Source organism: Frankliniella occidentalis, unplaced genomic scaffold (genome assembly GCF_000697945.3).
Source record: "Frankliniella occidentalis isolate FOCC.00 unplaced genomic scaffold, Focc_3.1 Scaffold10, whole genome shotgun sequence".
Lineage (NCBI taxonomy): Eukaryota > Metazoa > Arthropoda > Insecta > Thysanoptera > Thripidae > Frankliniella > Frankliniella occidentalis.
Genome location: NW_026267140.1, coordinates 1,325,469 through 1,342,677, shown reverse-complemented (window position 1 = coordinate 1,342,677; position 17,209 = coordinate 1,325,469). Strand labels below are relative to the sequence as shown.

Below are 17,209 nucleotides of genomic sequence, written 5' to 3'. Positions count from 1 at the left end.
GGGAGAAGGGGGGAGGGAGGAGGGGGAGTGTCATAACTGCAATGACTGCGTTGGTCAAGAAGATTGAAATGAAAGTGACAGTGACTGCTACAAAGTTGTTTATGGTTGCAATAATAATAAAGATGTATTGCAAATGTTTTCCTGTAGTCAGCATTACTTTCAATAATTTTTTAGTAGTCTTATGATCACAGCACATTCAATAAAATGCTAAACAAAAAGACTGATTAAGAAAAAGGCGTAGAACTTCCCTTGTCTCCTCTGTGAGAAAGTATTTAATGTCCGAGAGAAAAAGACTGCTCGATTCAATTTATGGTAGTTCTACACCAGCAACTAAAAATTTACAGAACCATAACAAATTTCTGCCTGCTGGTAAATTACAGGTTTTAAGTTTTCAAGGAAGTAGGCATGCCTTCTAAATAGGAAGGTAATCTTTTGGGGACATAACCTCTTCAGTCCAGGTGTGCTACTGAATCGTCAAGTTCATACAAATTATGAATGAGAGCAAAGACCATAAGTGTCAATTTATGTGAAGACATGGCAACACACGACCAACATACCTTGCATCTTTTTTTGCTTCACTGTTATCCTGAGGAGAAGAGGGTTGTTCATCCCCAGGTTCTGCAGCTTTGTCTTCAGGCTTCACAGCTTCCCCCTCTCCCTTCTTGACCACATTCCCCATCCATCCGCTGACTTGATTTGTCAGGCCCGTAAACATTTTGAATCACTTCACACGACACTATGTTCAATGCAGAGAAATATCGGCCAGCACAACTGCTGACAGCGCACTTCCAGTGGCCAAGTGTCACCACCTCAGTTCTCTCACGTATCTTTCCACTTCATGCCAGAACTGTCCAAATGTTTTCTACTGCGTCACGACCACAGTCCCTCCACACGAATGTCAACGCCTAAAGACCAGAACGGGAAACATTCACGAAAGATACAATGAAGACAGGCGCACGCTAACTTTGAGACCACAGGAGCAGAGCGATCACTAAATTTTCGCGATCGAAACCATAAACATCAAACCCAAATGTTTTGTTTTGGTTTCAGCCAGTAGGTGTCTCTAGCAGACGCTCCGAAATTTGTTCTCCTTTTCTTTCTTCTTAAGCCATGTGGTCGAGATAGTGTTACGCTTGAGAGGTGGAACTCAAATGTTTTGAAATAAGTGTACTAAAATCAAAGGTTTCTATCGTTTACTTATTTGATTGCCATGTTTAAGATACTCATAGGACCAACAATGGTTTTATGATAGGCAGAAATTAAAAAAAAAACTGTTTCAGCTCCATTTCTCGTTAGTTTGCCTAGATATCTCTGCACCAAGACTACGCGGTTCTAACACCAACATAAGACATGAAAAGTAGCCATAAATATGTATTTTAACAAAAAGCTGATTACTTCTTCGACCATTTCTTGGAATTATATTTCATACAGAATCGTTAAAATAGTAGATCCATGAATTCTTAAATGCAGGCATAGAGTTTTCTTTTCCTTGTTTTAAGTACGAAAGTTGTTTACTATATCCACCGTTGTCGTGCCTGCCGCCAGGCTCTGTATTGGAAACTTTATGAAATCTGTTATGAATTTGGTAAATCAGACATTATTTTCTTCGTGTTGTCAATTTCTGTCTCTGCCACTGAATGTTTGTTTCGAACTGTGTATTTCATAATAGGTCTGTGGTTAACAGTAATTTAGAAAAGTACACACTTTAGTCGTTCCGCCATGTTATATTCAAAGTGTTCAAGATGGGTTCCTTGAATTTTCGACCGCTATTTCGCCTTTGACATTGTTTTCAATCATGTAAATGTTTTTTGAAAAGTATTGCTTTTCCACTTCATTGATTTTTTTTCTCAGTGTCCTGGAATTTTTTATTCATTATGTCCGCATTATGCACTAATCGCTCAAAACCACCGGGTTCGGCTTTTACTTCTATTTGACCATAAAATTCAAAGATAAATCTTAATATCAGGGCTAGTCTGCAACTGTAAAGTTGGGGATTAACCCTTTCTATGTTTTGGAAAGTATTGTTGCCATCAGCCAAACTTAAACTAGATCTAACAAGGACACTGCAATCTGTGGTTTCTGCTCCGTGCTTGGAGGTTAGAAATCTGTTTACTTGGGAGTTTAACATCCTAGAGTTTTTGTTAACTATGAGCTGTACACAATTGTTTTTTTTTTTCAGAAATTGTTTCATAAGTTGTGATGTACATGCCAGGTTGTCCAAGACGACTTGCCATGGCATATTTAAAGTACCCCACTCATTATACTGAAGTAAAGTTCTCTCTCACTCTCCCCCACCTCATTTGTTGAGTCTCTTTTAAAGTTCACACTCTTCCAAAAATTTCAACACACAAGGTACATTGAAATTTAGCTTAGTTCCTCTTGTAATTGGTACTCTTATTCTTTCAGGTTTTCACCTATCATCGAGGGTCAGAATATGACGTGACTTTATTTTGAGTTTACTATCCGCATTCCCATTTAACTTTTGCAATGGATTGTGCAGTAAACAAAGAAACTACTGCAGATTGTAGCACACCAGATTTAAAACATGATGAACCTGAGAAACAGACTCTGGATTCCAAGCTTGGTCCATCAGAACAAAAAAACTCTGAGTCAGATCAAGCGTCGCCTCTAGGAGAGGATTTTGTTTCCAAGCAAGATCCTGATGAATCACAACAGAAAACCTCCAATTTATTGCAATCTACAAATGAAGAACTCTCAATTTCCAGTCGTCACTCTTCCAATAATGTAGTTGTCAATTTATTGGAAGGAAATAGTTTGAAGCCAGTTGCGATTGAGCAAAATCTAGAAGTACCGAAGACTGTTCTAGATAATGATTCAAAGAAAGATGATAATATTGCCATTTTGCCCCCTCAAGATGAGGAATCAGCAAGCCACAAAACTTCTAAGTCACACTATTCTGGGGACATTTCAAAGACTGATAAAGAGACTGAACCTACTCTACAAATAGTACAGACTGTGTCCTTAAATACTAAATGCAGTAAAGAATTGGTTTCTGATTCTGAAACAAATGCTGCTGTCAATTCCATTTTAGAGCAACCTGCTTCTGAGAATGAGGAAACTCTGGTGACCACTGAAGGAAGCTCAAGGATCGAGCTCAAGGACAAAACTATATCAACAAATGAGGATACATCAGTAATTCATTCAAATGATGAAGAGCATGTGGAAAAAAATAATTCTGATGGCCCTAAGGAAATAAGTAATATTTCAATGGAAGAGGAAGATGAGATTCGGGTGTTATCTGTTGATGCGCCCTCAAAAAAAACAGAAAATGAACTCTTTCCAATAACTAAAGACTTGGAATTGACTGTAGTTGAATCTGTGTGCAAAGACAACTCAGATATTGCATTAAATGCTGATGTGAACAAATCTACTGGTACTCCTGCAACGGGGGATCTCAAAACGGTGGTTGAAAGTAGCTCATCTATGTCGATGAAAAGTTCAGACATTGATCATAAATCTACTGAAAATAAGTTGCCAGAGCCTAGAGTGACAGAAACTGGAAACAAATCAACTACAGCTGATGGTGAAGAAGAATTATGTATTGTCCCTGACACTGAGCCCCGTGTTCCTACTGAGCAGGAGAAGGCAAATGCATTTGAAAAGGCAAACAAATCTTCAGGATTAGCTGAAGAAGTAGCTGAGATTAATGAAAAGGACAAATGTTCCTCAACACTGGCTTCGGATGTACCAAGGTCGAATGAAAAGTGTAATGAAACAGAAGATAAAATAGAGGAAGAAACTGATTCAGGAATTGGCTCGGTTCCTAAAGCACGAAAGTTTGGAATTCAACTTGTATCAACATCTTCTCTTGTTTCAAGACAGGCACTTGCAGAAAAGGTTTGAAAGGTTTTAGTTATCAGTCAAATATTGTTGCACCTACTGATTTCCTAATTCTTGATGGTTTTAATTTATCAGGAGCAGCAGGATCAGACTGATGCACTTCTATGTTCTACTGCACCAGATGACATGCAAACTGAAGAGGGTGGAGAACACACATGTGCTGTTTGCGGAAAGGTGTGTACTGTTTTATTTTGTAATTGGTTTACTAAAATTAGAAGTTTTCTCACATTTTCTCCCTTTATCTGACAGTTAAAAAAATGTAAATATCACCTTCAACTTAAAAAAATTCACCTCTGTGAAGATGCGTGCTATACATCGTATAGGAAAGCAAATGATCCTCCACCTGTACCTCAACCCCCTAAAGCCACAATTCGCCCACGTAAATTAGACCGAACGTACGTACATAAGTGTGGCCAATGTTTGAAGAAAGTTGATATGAAGTTGGAAAAGACTTTAACATGGGAAACTATGGATTTTTGCTCAGAGGATTGCTTAGGTATTACATCAGATATAATGAAAAGATATTTAACCAATTAGCTCAATCTTGTTGATTAATCATTAATGATTTTTTAAATGTTATTTTTTTAAGAAAAATATCAAAAGAGTTTTGGATCTCACTGTGCGAACTGCAAAAAACCTGTCCAATCAGCAAGTCTTGGAAAGTATTGTGTGAGGTTTGGTTATGATATGAAGCAATTCTGTGATGCCCGTTGCTTGGAGGAATTTAAGAAAGGCCTGAAAGTTTGCTCATATTGCCAAAAAGATATTTCAGCTGATACTGAAGGGTTTCTAGCACCTGTTGGAGACAAGGGTCAATTTAAGGTATGCCTATGAACATCTAACTTAGTTTGCTGCTGCCAATCCTTCAATGTTACTGTATTCCACCAATTGCATTACTGTGTTTTCAATTTAAAGGACTTCTGCTCACAAGAGTGTATGGAAAAATATGACCAAATGAGTCACAACACTGTAGCACCTGAAATTACTTACGAATGTGCTGTCTGCAATAACAGTAAACCTGTGAAGGTTGAAGTATTAATTGATTCTAAGGTTCAAAAACTTTGTAGTGAACCTTGCTTTGCAGCTTTTAAATTTGCCAATGGTATAGTTGCAGGTAAGTTGATGTCTAGTTGACTGTATACAGGTATTTAAAAATGAAAATACTACAATACTATTTGCTTAACTATATTCATATTTTCCTTTGTAGATCAGTGTGACATGTGTAAGAAGTATTATGACCATAATCGTTCTGAGAATTTTACTGTGTACTATGATGAGGCGCCTCATAGTTTTTGTTGTAAAACATGTATGAATGTATACATTCTAGCAAAGCGAAAAATTGTTCCTTGTTCTCATTGCAAGGTAGGTCTATCATATTGTAACTCACTTTAAAATTTATATTCATTGAATGGTGTTACAGTTAAAATTTGAAAATTAAATTACTCTAATGATGTGGATCAATTTCCAGGTTAAGAAATATAATTTTGACATGATCAAAAAGACAACATTGAACGGTCAAGTGGTTTTGATGATGTGTTCTCTGTATTGCTTAAATTTGTATGGGTTATCATCTTCCATGATGATACACTCTGTTCCGAAGAAGTAATTACAATATTTTTGGAAACTATTTGTTTAAGTATGATAGTACCGGTATCAATTCTTTTTCTTTTGTGCTACGCAGGACTGGGTGTGAATTTTGTAGTTCTTCATCACCAGCACAGTTTCACCTAACCATGTCAGATGCTTCTGTTCGAAGTTTTTGTTCCTCAAATTGTGTTGTTAGTTTTCAAGGGAAATACCAAAATAAGGCAGAGAAAACTCCATATCCTCTTGGTAAGTTTCATAAACTGTGAAGTTAATAGGGAAGATGAATTACAAAGTGCAAAAGTAGTCATGATGGACTTGAAACTATTACCAATATTCGTGAATAATGTTTTACAGGTGCTCCACGGAAAATATTCTCCAAAAAAATTAGTGCCAATGTTGATGATAAGGACCATGGTAATCCGATGCTTTCATTATATTAACTGTGGAAAGGCTGTTTTTTGGCATGCTAACTAGTATACATAATTTAAAGCAAAACGGCAGCAATCAATATTTACATTCAACCATCATCTTATTTTATAAAATCTGGTCTAATGTAATCTCATTGTTTTGATCTTCGCATTCTAGGTTCAAATATCTTAGGTTCTATGCCAGTAATCTCATCAGTCACATCATTGGCTCCAGCCTCTGGATCAGTTCCACCGCTTTCAGCTTCATCATCCAGCAGTAGTACTGTCAAGGTAATTTGGTTTGGATTTTGTTGAAGTTTAACATTTTATTTTGCATTAATTGCCTGTTTTCATTTTTTTGTTAAAAGAACACTGCTACTGAAACAATTGTCAAAACAGTGTACAAGCAGCACTACATTGTTAGACCTCCAGTCCACCCTGAGATGACTAACTGTGCTGTTCAAGTTAAACCTAAGACTGCTTCAAAAGAGGTGTCTTGTCAACCAGATACCTGTACTGTAGGAACCCAGACAGGTAAGTAATGTGATCTATATACTTCTATTACTGTCAAATTCACACCCTTTCAATGTTTACTTATACAACTTTAATTTCCCAGATGACTCCATGTCTAAGCCTTTGTTCATCCCTGTACCCATTCCTATTTTTATTCCTGCTCCAATGCAGATGTACACTTCTCCATATCCTATTCCAGTCCCCATAGCATTGCCAATTCCAGTTCCAATTTTTATTCCAACAACAAGGAATTCTTCTAAAGGAATCTTGAAAGAAATAAAAGTAAGGTGATAGTATAAGTCAAATTTTTAGAGCTAGGCACATACTTTTCACAAACCTGTGGCACAACCCATTATAAGGCTGGAATTTGATCTTGTTACTTTTATTGTTAAAGCGAATTCAAGAAAAAATCCCCTCAGACCCATATGAAGCTGAGCTGCTGATGATGGCTGAGATGGTAGCTAATGACAAAAAGGTTGAAACCACTGACTCGGAGAGTGATGATGGTGAAAATAAAGCACCTGATGTTGAAGCAACTGATTCAGGTTGGGCCTTGGATTTCCTCAATATCATTTCTACTGAACCATCCCACTTAACTTTTATGTAACTGCTAATTTTTCTAACTTAATATAGGAACTGCAGCCGAAGCTGATTTTAGCCCAGAAAATGGGACTAATAATACATTTGGGAATGAGGTACTACAAATGGCTTTAAAAATGGTTTCTGAGTATGACGAACCTGCTGTTGACTTTGAAACATCTAGGGCTTCAGATTCTGTTTCACAAACTCCTTCAAAGCCAGCAAATGAAGACAAAAAAGGTAGTTGCTAGAGACTCAAAACTCAATCGGCCTCTACATGAAGGTGCTGTCTTTTAACATAGTAACATTGCAGATTCTGAAAGAGATGATGAAGAGGACATAGAGCGGAAAACAAAATCCTCACGGAAAAGATCATTGCGGCAAAGCTCTGATAACCTCCAAAGTGTGAAATCCAAACGTTCAAGAAAATCTAGTGTCTCTGATCCTGCAACTACTCCAATTAAAACAGAACCAAATATTGATCTCATTGTTCCCAAAACGGAGCCTGTGGAGAAGCCAGATGCACACATGTGCTTAAAGGTAATGAAGTATTTGATTATCATTAACTTTGCAGCAACAATTTTGCAATAACTACAATTATTTAGAGGATCAGGGTGTTTGTTATAAATTTTTGTGTTCATGTTCACTTTTCAGTTCACATTAGGTGCTAATGCTTGGAAAAGTTGGGTCACACACAAAAATGAAGAACTAGTGAAAACAGGAGGTGCTTCAAAAAATGTTAAACTCCTTAAAGAAGATATACTTCAACTCACAGCAGATGAGCTTAATTACTCACTTTGTCTTTTTGTTAAAGAGGTTTGTTGTTCTGCCCAAAAGTTGATCATTAAATATTTTTGGTGTGAATCCATACATTTCAATAATCTTATTTCCTTTCAATACAGGCGCTCAATCCTAATGGACAAGAGTATACTCCTGATACTTTATACTATCTGTGCCTTGGTATTCAACAGTACTTAGTAGAAAATGGACGAATAGAAAACATTTTTAGTGACCCTTATTATGAAAAGTTTACCACTTGTCTTGATGATGTTGTTAAAAAATTTGCAGATTTTAATATTGACACTAGTAAGTTTCTCAATTACACAACACTAACTATTTTATCTTTTTCATTTTCATTTGAAATATATTCTTTTTTGTTTTTGTAGACATTTTAGTGACTCGAATTAAAGAAGAGCATCTGTGGGAAAGTAAACAGCTCGGTGCTCATTCGCCATATGTTTTACTTAGCACTTTGATGTATTTTAACACAAAACATTTTAATCTAATGGTAAGTCTTGATTTCAAACATTTGCTACTATGTGAGTTTTTAAGTACTGTATCAGTTCACGGCTCTAGTTTTTTCTAAGAAGCATTTTTTAAAACCTGTTTTCCCCCCCTCTTCTTTTTTTATATTTTTATGTAAAGAGTGTTGAGGAACACATGCAACTTTCATTTTCTCATATTATGAAGCATTGGAAGCGTCCACCTAATGTTGTTGGTCCTCATAAACCCGGTAGTCTAAGACATGTTGTCCTGAGGTTCTATCCTCCACAATCTGCATTAGGTAAGAAAGACTGGTGGTCTACTTCTATTCTTTTGAGCTTATGTTGCAATAGCAGTTTTCTTCTCTTTTCTTCCACAGCTGCTAATTCCAAAAAGAAGAAGGTTTATGAGCAGCAAGAAGACGAGGAGAACCCATTAAGATGCCCAGTGAAACTATATGAATTTTACTTGTCGAAATGGTATGCTACAACTTATTTCCAAACAGTCTATGAACTGTTAATATTCTTGTTGTGAAATATTTTTCAAAGTAATTCTTTTCTTTCTTTACAGCCCTGAGAGTGTTAAAACACGCAATGATGTGTTTTATCTCCTTCCTGAAAGATCTTGTGTGCCTGATAGTCCAGTATGGTATTCCACAATGGCTCTTGGTCAAGAACAGCTTCATAAAATGTTAAATAGAATCAGATTGGTGAAAGAGATTGTGATGCTTTAGGCTGTTTAAAAGAAGAGTTAGTTATGCATGAATGGGAACATTACTTGTCATTCTTTTTATACCAAATCTGACATAAGTTATATTTGTAATAACTACGTATTAATATCAATGAAAGTGAAATTTGTTACTGCATCATTCTACCATCACAATTATTCTCAATAAAGATACAATACCCTAGTATCATTTATTCATTAGATTAGAAAAAAATTGGGGTTGCAATTTGTCACAATTAGTCAAACATATGGTATGAACTCAGTCACACAAGCAAGTGGCTGTCGTCTGACTTAGAATGTAATCATTGGTTGTGTAGCACCTTAAACCAAAACCTAAATCATGCACCACTGAGGTATTTTGCCATACATTATTTCAATTCCAATCTGTCAAGCTAGAATTAGGGCTGTGTAAGTGAGTGTTATTCTGTGATTTTTCATAGTAATTTTAAATGTTTTTATGGTATTGTAGACACTCTTAAGAATATCTAGAAATACTTAATTGTTACTTCATCCTTGCTGATGTTTTTCTCTTGGTTCTGTTCTATATACTGTAAATCTTGTTTGGTGAGAAAATATTGCTGGTTTAATGTAGTGTTAGCATAATGTAATACTGTCTTCTCTGCACTACATGAGTTGCCACCTTAATTTTCAATTTCAGACGTGGTAAATGGCTGTTCAATAAAACAATTTGAGGAACCTATACTTAACACTTTTATTATCATTAGGAGAAAACACTTAGAAACTCATTTTATGATATTGACAGAGTCGGTACAAAAATTTATAAGACTCAATTGATTAACTCTGTCGCCTGCTATGCTTCCTGTCATGTTCTTCAACATCATCTTTAATTTCAGTCAAGATTTCTTCCATTTCTTCTTCGGGTAAAGTTGCCCTGCAACAAATATATACACAAATGTAACTCTAAATTGTGTGGGTATTGAGCTAGCTAACATCAAGGTTGACATATTAGATTCAGATGAAACTTACCGGTAGGTTTTCATCAAGTCATATTTCTCCCATGGTTTGCGCAAAAGTTCTCGCCTAGCTTTCCATTTGTTTGTAATTAGATCATCAATACTTTCGTCAATACCTTTGTATTCAATTTTGTGCCAATTTTCAGTCCATGGACGTGGATTTAGCTTAACCTATTGAATAGGAGAACTGCATTAAGTCTACACTTAATTTTAACAGCTTTCAAATGATAAACCTCAAAACAAACCTTAATTCTATTCAAGGGAACTTCATCACTTCTATTTATGTCAGGCTTCATATCCAAGGGGAAAGTACTATATTCTGGTGGTGCATCTCTTAAATATCGCAAATGAGGATCCAATCTTCTTTCAAGACGCAGCACTTCTATTTTAAGCAGCCTTGGATCATACAGCTCCAACTTGATTTCAACACCTAAATTGAAAGGATAGATAAATTACTAGTTTTTCTTTTTTAAAAGCGGGATATTTTTTCTTGAAAAGGGGAACTTTACCAAGGTTGTCAATGACATTCCGAAGAGTGATGGATGCCCTTAACCCAGTTTCCTTCCTCTCTATGCATATCCCAACAAAACTTGATACCTTGTCAGGTTGATGAATGTTGGAAAGGTTTACACGTAGAACAGAGCCTGAAAGACAATTTACAGATCTGACAGTGTCTCAAGTACTAAAGAGTCTGAGTGTTCTTTCAATTTTAAAATGAAAAAACTAAAATAAAACAAACAAGAAAACTGCACGCGTATAAGAGGGCATCATACCAACATAGAATTCAGGAATAGAAATGCAGTTTCGCCTTGCCAACATGTCTTTCCTCTCTAACTTCTCTTTCACAGGATTACGCCAAATCATAAATGGTTCAGGAAACATCTCTGGATATTTGAACCTGTATGTTTCACAGATAATAAAAGCCCAACAGTAAATAAAAACTTCCAGTCCAATAATGTGGGAAATAGACATAAGAAGAGTCCTTGTGAACTTTACCTTAGATTCAAGTCAGGTTTATCTACAGACTCTGACATCATCAAATTTTTTTTCTCTCTTCTACCCAGCTTGTCTGTCTTACCATCATCTGCAAGTGATCGAGGGGCTAAAGTTGTAGAAGTTGATGAGGAGCTTCGACAGTCAACACCTAAGGATTAAGTAGACTTGGATTTATTATGACAAATGGAGATAGTTTATTAGACTACAAAACAAAACTGGAAAATGTTGAATTGGAACTAAACGAACAAAAAAACCTTAAGCACAGTAAGGTATTCAGTAATCAAAACAAGTTTTCAAACCTACCTGAACACCTCATGGTCTTACATCCTAACCGTCGCAGTTCTAGTCCAAGGGATAAACGGCTCACGTAAAATGCCATTTTTAATTATGTTTTCAAATCTCTGGTATTGGTAAAAATCCACAACTTATAATAAGGACTTATTTAGTACATGACAGACTCGATAGAAGGTTCAGCTCATATGAAAACTTGCTTAGCATACATCTTAAACACAGCAGAAGAGAAAATTGTGAAGTCAACAACCACACCCACACCTAACCTCAACTCACTTTCGTGTGTGATGAAAAATTTGTCTGCCTATTCAGCGAATTGGTTGTATGAAAAAGATGAAAAATGGGTATATTGTCAAAGTGATCAATTATTTAACTTACAATTTATATTACAAAAAATAAAAACAGAACATAATCAGATTTTAAAAAAAGTTGTATTTATTAACAATCATTTCATGTGACATATTCAGCTTAACTGCCATAGCCCACTCAAAACATACTGAACAAAAAGATTTAAAACATGTCAATGACAGAATCCTCCATAAACTTCTTGTATATGCACATAAATTTAGCAACAAAGGCCTCTAAGTGAAAAATTCCTTTGCTACCCTGATGAACACGGTGTTCAAAAAATGCTGCCTCCTCTACAACAACAGCCTTTAATTTCATATCGCAATTGCTTACCAATTCTTTAAGTAAACCCTGAAATAAGAAAATGACACACAATTTAATAAGCTTGCAAAAGTATGTAATGTTTAGATTCCCATTTTAAATACTATCCAACCTTAAATATTATTTGGATGGGAATATTGTGACTTAAAAGTTCGTAGAGTCGACCTCGAACTTCCATCAATTGCTTGGGACTCTGCTCATGCATGATGCTTCTAGCTGTATCTTTAAGAAAAACTTGCCACTGTGGCAAAATTGGCTCTTGTTTTTCTTTTAATGGGGTCTCTTGAACTTTGCAAGACTCGCACATTAAAAGGGCTAGTCGTAGATTGCGCTCAGATTTGTCTACAATTTTCTTCGCAAGATCTAAAGGAAGAGAAAGGCCCTCCTTTTTGCATGCCATCTGATTGAGAGGGATAAGAATTAGATATGAGTTGAGCAAGTTTCAATTTGTTTGAACAGGCTACAACAGACCTGTAATATTGAGATGATCTGGTCTTGGGTGGGTGCTGCAACTCTAACACCCAAGCAACGGCTTCTGATAGCAGGAATAACACGAGAAGTTGAATTTGAAATGAGAATCAACCGACAGGTGGAGACATACTTCTCCATTGTACGTCTTAAAGCATGTTGTGCATCAACTGACAGGGAGTCTACTTCGGTAAGTACAACAACTGCAAAAAAAAACCTTGAACATAAGATCTGAAAGTTGTGAATTCATAATATTGATTCATAATATTAAGAAAGGTACCTTTAAAATCACGTTGACCAGTTGGGTCAAGTTGATGGGTTTGAGCCGAATTTTTGACCAACTCCATAACTACACATCTGTCATAGATTCCAGCATCACTTGGATTAACTTCAATGTGGTAGTTGCTACTGATTGTCTTTATATCAAGTTTTTTACCAGATGGAGTCTGAAACATAATTTTGATTAATTATGAAAGAGAGTTTCGATCTGAAGACAGTCTCATGCTGAAGATCACATTGTATCTTCAGAAGCTCCTGAGGGTTGACATAAACTTACCGTGATGGGTACACTTTCCATGCGGAGTTTTTCCACACCTGGTCCATAAAGCTCTCTCAAGAGGCATGTCACACGAGTCTTTTTTCCTGCCCCGGAAGGGCCATAGACAAGCAAATGAGGAAAGTCTCCTTGTTTCACCTGGAAATGAATGGAGGTTTTGACAAGTCAAACAATAACGATCGAGTTTTCAGTGGAAAGTTATCAATAGGCATTTAGAAAAAAACTTGAAACGGAATCTAAAAGCAAAGGTATAACCAACACTTAGTAAGAAAGCATGGAACATCAAATATTAATCAAAATAACCTAAAGACACCTTACCAAATTCTTTAACTGATTAGCCTGGTCTTTATGATAGTCAAGAAGAGACAAAGACTTTGGTCGATATTTATCCACCCACAAACTCATCTTTGATTACTCTGAGCACAGGTGTAAATCAGTAGAAATATAAATAGAGAAAGAAAACTGTAAAGCCTTTAGTAGTTGATTGTTATTGTTGTCTTCTCAGCTTCGCGCGCTCACTCCACTCACTCAGGCTAGCAAACCATAGCACACATAAACGCGAAATGCTGGCCTTACGAACTGAAAGAACTTTCATAGCCAGATACTCTCTCTCTTTTTCTCTCTTGCTCTCTCTCCCTCTCTGTCTCCTCGCTGCTCCTCGTCTCTCTCTTTCCCCTTCTACTTGAGCTTTCCCGATCGTTCTCTTTCTCTCTCTCTCTGCACGGGACGCTGCTGCCTTATACGCAGTCTTGCTTGACTTGACACATCGTGATTGTGTGTATCAACAGCACAGATGAATGTTAGCAGTGTCTAATTTAATGCTTATTTTGTAAAGGTGTTCTCTGAAAAGAATCTAAGACCTACAGAGTACTTTTCCATATTAAGTTTATGACAAGTACAAAATGTCATCACTTCACAAAACCCTTCTGAAGTCGGGATTACCCCCTAAAGTACCTGCTTCTATGGTGTCAGGTTCTAGGTAATTCGTCATTGTATTATTGAATATATAATTATTACGATTCTCTATCGTAAGCAAGCTTCTAAACACCTCACCAGATTCAAAAAAGAGATTAAAAGTCTGTTATCAACAGTGTTTGCTTATTATGTGCCAAGGAAATGTTGAAACATCAAAATGTATTATTCACCTCTTCACCAAATGTGCTGTTTGATTATTGTATATCATTATTGTCTTACTTGTCCCCAGGATGCATGGACGCAAGAAAACTTATACTCCAGTCTCTTATAAGAAATATTTTGATTCATATGAAGATGTTTCTGTGAATGGAAATTCATTTAGAGTGTACAGACTTGGGTGTGAAGGTCCAATTTTATTTTTACTTCATGGAGGTGGATTTTCGGCTCTGAGTTGGGCATTATTTGCCGTAAGTTGATGTGAAGCATCTGTGGAATAGCTTTTGTTTAATCTACCAATACAAATCTTACATTCTTTAGGCTTCCGTGACATCTATGGCACAATGCCAGGTGTTAGCTATGGATATTAGAGGTCACGGTAATTCTCGCACAAATGATGATGAAGATTTGTCTGCCTTCACATTAGCAAGGTAGAACAATTTCCTTTCAGAGTTGCATGTTTTATATTATTTGTAATGGAGTGAAAGCTTTCACCTGTCTTTATTCCTTCCAGAGATGTTGGTGATGTACTTCAGGCTATGTATGGAGGTGCAGATATGCCAAACGTTGTTCTTATGGGTCACAGTATGGGAGGAGCTGTGGCTGTTAGAGCTGCTTCAGAAGAGTTTATCCCTGGACTTGCTGGTTTAGCTGTAATTGACGTTGTTGAAGGCACTGCTATGGATGCATTGACAAGCATGCAAAGCTTTCTACGAGGAAGACCAAACAATTTTCGCTCCTTAGAGCATGCAATAGAATGGTGGTAAGTTGATTTACTTCGGTAAGGTTTATGATCTGCCATCCATTTTGGTTTAAACATTTCTCCATCTGTTTTCTCCTAGTGTACGAACTGGGCAGATTCGAAATTCTGACTCTGCTAGAGTGTCAATGCCTGGCCAGCTGAAAAAGTAAGTTTTTTCTTTCATTTAAATTAATTTGTAAAACAAAGTAAGTGCATTTGGATATTTATCAGTTTCCTCATGTCTTGTGTCTTAGTGCAAAGACTGGTGAGCTTGCTACGTCAGATATATCAGAGGAAAGCAAACTGGAAGATACTAGTTCACAGGTGCTGCCCACTGCACTTGAAAGGGGTCTGGTAAATGACAGCATTACAGAAGAAGATGAGTCTTGTCCTTCAGAATTTAAATCTCCCTCTACGCTGCCTGCACTGGTATGTTCTCAAATGTTAACTGAAAGTTTATTTTTGTACCCAAGTAGGCTCTCTTTATTTAATGTAGTATTTCCATCCGCATCAATACAGGAAGAAAATAATAGTCAATACACTTGGCGAATTGATCTAGCTGGAACTGAAAAACATTGGGCAGGTTGGTTCCAAGGTCTTTCCTCTAGATTCCTGGATGTACTTTGCCCCAAAATGTTGTTGTTAGCCGGCATAGATCGTTTGGACCGTGAACTTACTGTGGGACAAATGCAGGGCAAGTAATCGCTTGAAAGGCCTGTTGTTTTGGTCATTTTTATTTTGTATTCTTTTATGTCTCTAATTACATTTTCATGTCTGACAGGTAAATTTCAAATGCAAGTTTTACCCCAGTGTGGACATGCTGTACATGAAGACGTTCCTGAAAGGGTTGCGGAAGTTGTTGCTAGTTTTCTTGTTCGCCATAAATTAGCCGAGCCAACAGCAAACTTTCATGTGTGAGTATTAAACAATAATTATGTTTACAGATTTAAGAAAGGCTCTTTTTGTTGAGGAACAGAACAACCAGTTATTTATTTGTTGAACTTCTATGTTTCAGGTCTCTTCCTGCATGCTGAGTAGTGTTTAATCCGTTCATTGTTGTGCCCGTGAATGATCTCAAACAAAATTGCATTATATTTGAAGCATGTTACTCAAAATGTTCTCATTGACCATAACTACTGTACATATTTTATTTTTTTTCATGATCAGTGACATTTTGTTCTTTTACTAAATTTGTTTCTAATGGCATGGATATGGTTCTCAGGAGTTAATAAATATGTGTATCAAATTAATTCCTCTTTGCATAAGCTGAACCAGTGGGATGTCTGATTTAATGTCAAAAATCTATCAGAATATTGGGGACAGTATTAAATAAAATCTAAAAGTAGGCATTTGTGTTGATCATTTATCTTTAGAGCTACTCCAACAAGAACTTCGAACAGTGGATGAGGAAAGTGAAAGCATATGTTGTCAAAAACAGTAACATTTATGGCACTCTACAACATACGAATATGGTGTCTGGTTTTTCTGATTATATCACAAAGATTTCCAAACTTCTTCATAATCACTTTCTTTGCTAATAAACAAAATCTTCAAAAAACAAAACAAGTTACACATAAGACTAGAGCAAGGAAGTCTTGTAGGTAGTAGTAAAATAGTAAAACTATTAAGTCTTGAAGCAAAACAAAACATAGAGCAACTTAGAGCCTATAAAAAAATACTTGATTAAAATACATTAAGAAAGAGTTTAAGGGATGATGCCTTTCCTTTAAGTACCCAAACACATGCAGTATGAAGAAAATTAGAGCACCAGTAAAAGGCAGATATAAACTGAAACTTGTGCATACTGAATGGCTCTGAGAACAGTAAAACTTAAGGTATCACAGATTTGTGGCATCAATTAAAATAAAGGAGTTATGTACAATTTGAGAAACTACGAAATAAAGAGAACGACTGAACTTTTAGCTGCCACACAATTCAATGTTTTCTCTTGTCTGCTGAAAAATAAGTAAATACTGTTGTTAAGGAAGAGAGAAATTACATAACATTCACATAAAATGTGCAGTGGAAGTAAAGCTTCAATTAATTTAGGACATTCTGAGCAAAACATGAGAAGAAAAAAACATATCAATTTAATATCTGACTAGTGATTATTTATCTATCAGGATAAACATAAATTCTTTAAATTCGTTGACCTGAAAGAAAGGTATATACCATTACAATAAAAAAAAAGGAAAGGAGAAAAAAAAAACAGCTACATTTCTTCTCTTGAGAGCTTTGGAAAGGCTCAATTCACAGTTTAGGAACTTGACTTCAGCTCTTGTTTGACACATTCTTTGAAAGCGTCATATCCTTCATTTTTAGCGTGCGACTGAAAATGTAGTATTAAGAATGTTAGTTAGTGAGCCACGATTATTTTTTATTAAGCTCTCTCTTTTATGGTACGGTCAGAGCTAAGGTGGGCAACCTAGCATTGGCCTGGACTATT

The 17,209-nt window shown here is 36.2% G+C and overlaps 6 protein-coding genes across 15 annotated transcripts in view; 2 read left to right on the top strand and 4 right to left on the bottom strand.

Moving 5' to 3' along the window:
- LOC113210714 (synapse-associated protein of 47 kDa) overlaps positions 1 to 1,082 on the bottom strand; it is a 46,943-nt gene extending 45,861 nt beyond the window's left edge. The window contains exon 1 of one of the 3 annotated variants that reach the window (XM_026428824.2): positions 558 to 1,082. In XM_026428824.2, the coding sequence (XP_026284609.2) occupies positions 558 to 715 (158 nt within the window). In that variant the 5' untranslated portion in view covers positions 716 to 1,082. The remainder of the gene's footprint in view (positions 1 to 557) is intronic. The other 2 variants (XM_026428822.2, XM_026428823.2) reach the window with 2 other exon arrangements.
- Positions 1,083 to 1,419: 337 nt separating this feature from the next.
- Positions 1,420 to 9,638, top strand: LOC113210710 (zinc finger MYM-type protein 4). Of its 3 annotated transcripts, none has more exons than XM_026428813.2 (22): positions 1,420 to 1,585; positions 2,407 to 3,858; positions 3,937 to 4,035; positions 4,111 to 4,357; positions 4,451 to 4,683; positions 4,777 to 4,975; positions 5,069 to 5,223; positions 5,330 to 5,463; positions 5,543 to 5,694; positions 5,803 to 5,862; positions 6,034 to 6,146; positions 6,224 to 6,389; positions 6,472 to 6,650; positions 6,763 to 6,913; positions 7,002 to 7,187; positions 7,261 to 7,487; positions 7,602 to 7,763; positions 7,850 to 8,033; positions 8,114 to 8,235; positions 8,373 to 8,511; positions 8,590 to 8,689; positions 8,781 to 9,638. In XM_026428813.2, the coding sequence occupies exons 2-22, from the start codon at positions 2,488 to 2,490 to the stop codon at positions 8,941 to 8,943; spliced, it is 4,542 nt and encodes a 1,513-aa protein (XP_026284598.2). In that variant the 5' UTR covers positions 1,420 to 1,585; positions 2,407 to 2,487; the 3' UTR covers positions 8,944 to 9,638. The 3 variants fall into 3 exon arrangements, with proteins under 3 accessions (XP_026284598.2, XP_026284599.2, XP_026284600.2); XM_026428814.2 differs by having other exon boundaries at positions 1,518 to 1,669; XM_026428815.2 differs by lacking the exon at positions 1,420 to 1,585 and adding an exon at positions 1,683 to 1,797.
- On the bottom strand, positions 9,630 to 11,471 carry LOC113210718 (39S ribosomal protein L19, mitochondrial). 2 transcript variants are annotated; one of them, XM_026428829.2, is made up of 8 exons: positions 11,407 to 11,466; positions 11,210 to 11,307; positions 10,907 to 11,054; positions 10,684 to 10,808; positions 10,420 to 10,554; positions 10,156 to 10,340; positions 9,924 to 10,081; positions 9,630 to 9,828 (listed from the first exon to the last, which is right to left on the bottom strand). In XM_026428829.2, the coding sequence occupies exons 2-8, from the start codon at positions 11,283 to 11,285 to the stop codon at positions 9,732 to 9,734; spliced, it is 924 nt and encodes a 307-aa protein (XP_026284614.2). In that variant the 5' UTR covers positions 11,286 to 11,307; positions 11,407 to 11,466; the 3' UTR covers positions 9,630 to 9,731. The 2 variants fall into 2 exon arrangements, with proteins under 2 accessions (XP_026284614.2, XP_026284613.2); XM_026428828.2 differs by having other exon boundaries at positions 11,210 to 11,471.
- Positions 11,472 to 11,609: 138 nt separating this feature from the next.
- LOC113210716 (replication factor C subunit 3) lies at positions 11,610 to 13,465 on the bottom strand. Its single transcript, XM_026428827.2, has 6 exons — positions 13,209 to 13,465; positions 12,891 to 13,028; positions 12,615 to 12,780; positions 12,338 to 12,537; positions 11,979 to 12,266; positions 11,610 to 11,896 (listed from the first exon to the last, which is right to left on the bottom strand). Exons 1-6 carry the CDS (start codon positions 13,293 to 13,295, stop codon positions 11,708 to 11,710), a joined length of 1,068 nt encoding a protein of 355 aa, XP_026284612.1. The 5' UTR covers positions 13,296 to 13,465; the 3' UTR covers positions 11,610 to 11,707.
- A 136-nt stretch (positions 13,466 to 13,601) lies between these two features.
- Positions 13,602 to 16,112, top strand: LOC113210715 (protein phosphatase methylesterase 1). Its single transcript, XM_026428826.2, has 9 exons — positions 13,602 to 13,869; positions 14,095 to 14,272; positions 14,343 to 14,452; positions 14,536 to 14,784; positions 14,864 to 14,929; positions 15,018 to 15,192; positions 15,283 to 15,457; positions 15,545 to 15,677; positions 15,779 to 16,112. Exons 1-9 carry the CDS (start codon positions 13,793 to 13,795, stop codon positions 15,795 to 15,797), a joined length of 1,182 nt encoding a protein of 393 aa, XP_026284611.2. The 5' UTR covers positions 13,602 to 13,792; the 3' UTR covers positions 15,798 to 16,112.
- Positions 16,107 to 17,209, bottom strand: part of LOC113210713 (calcium uptake protein 3, mitochondrial) — a 10,605-nt gene continuing 9,502 nt past the window's right edge. For all 5 annotated transcript variants that reach the window (XM_052277435.1, XM_026428820.2, XM_026428821.2 and 2 more), the window contains one exon: positions 16,107 to 17,092. In XM_052277435.1, coding sequence (XP_052133395.1) covers positions 17,021 to 17,092 — 72 coding nt within the window. In that variant the 3' untranslated portion in view covers positions 16,107 to 17,020. The remainder of the gene's footprint in view (positions 17,093 to 17,209) is intronic.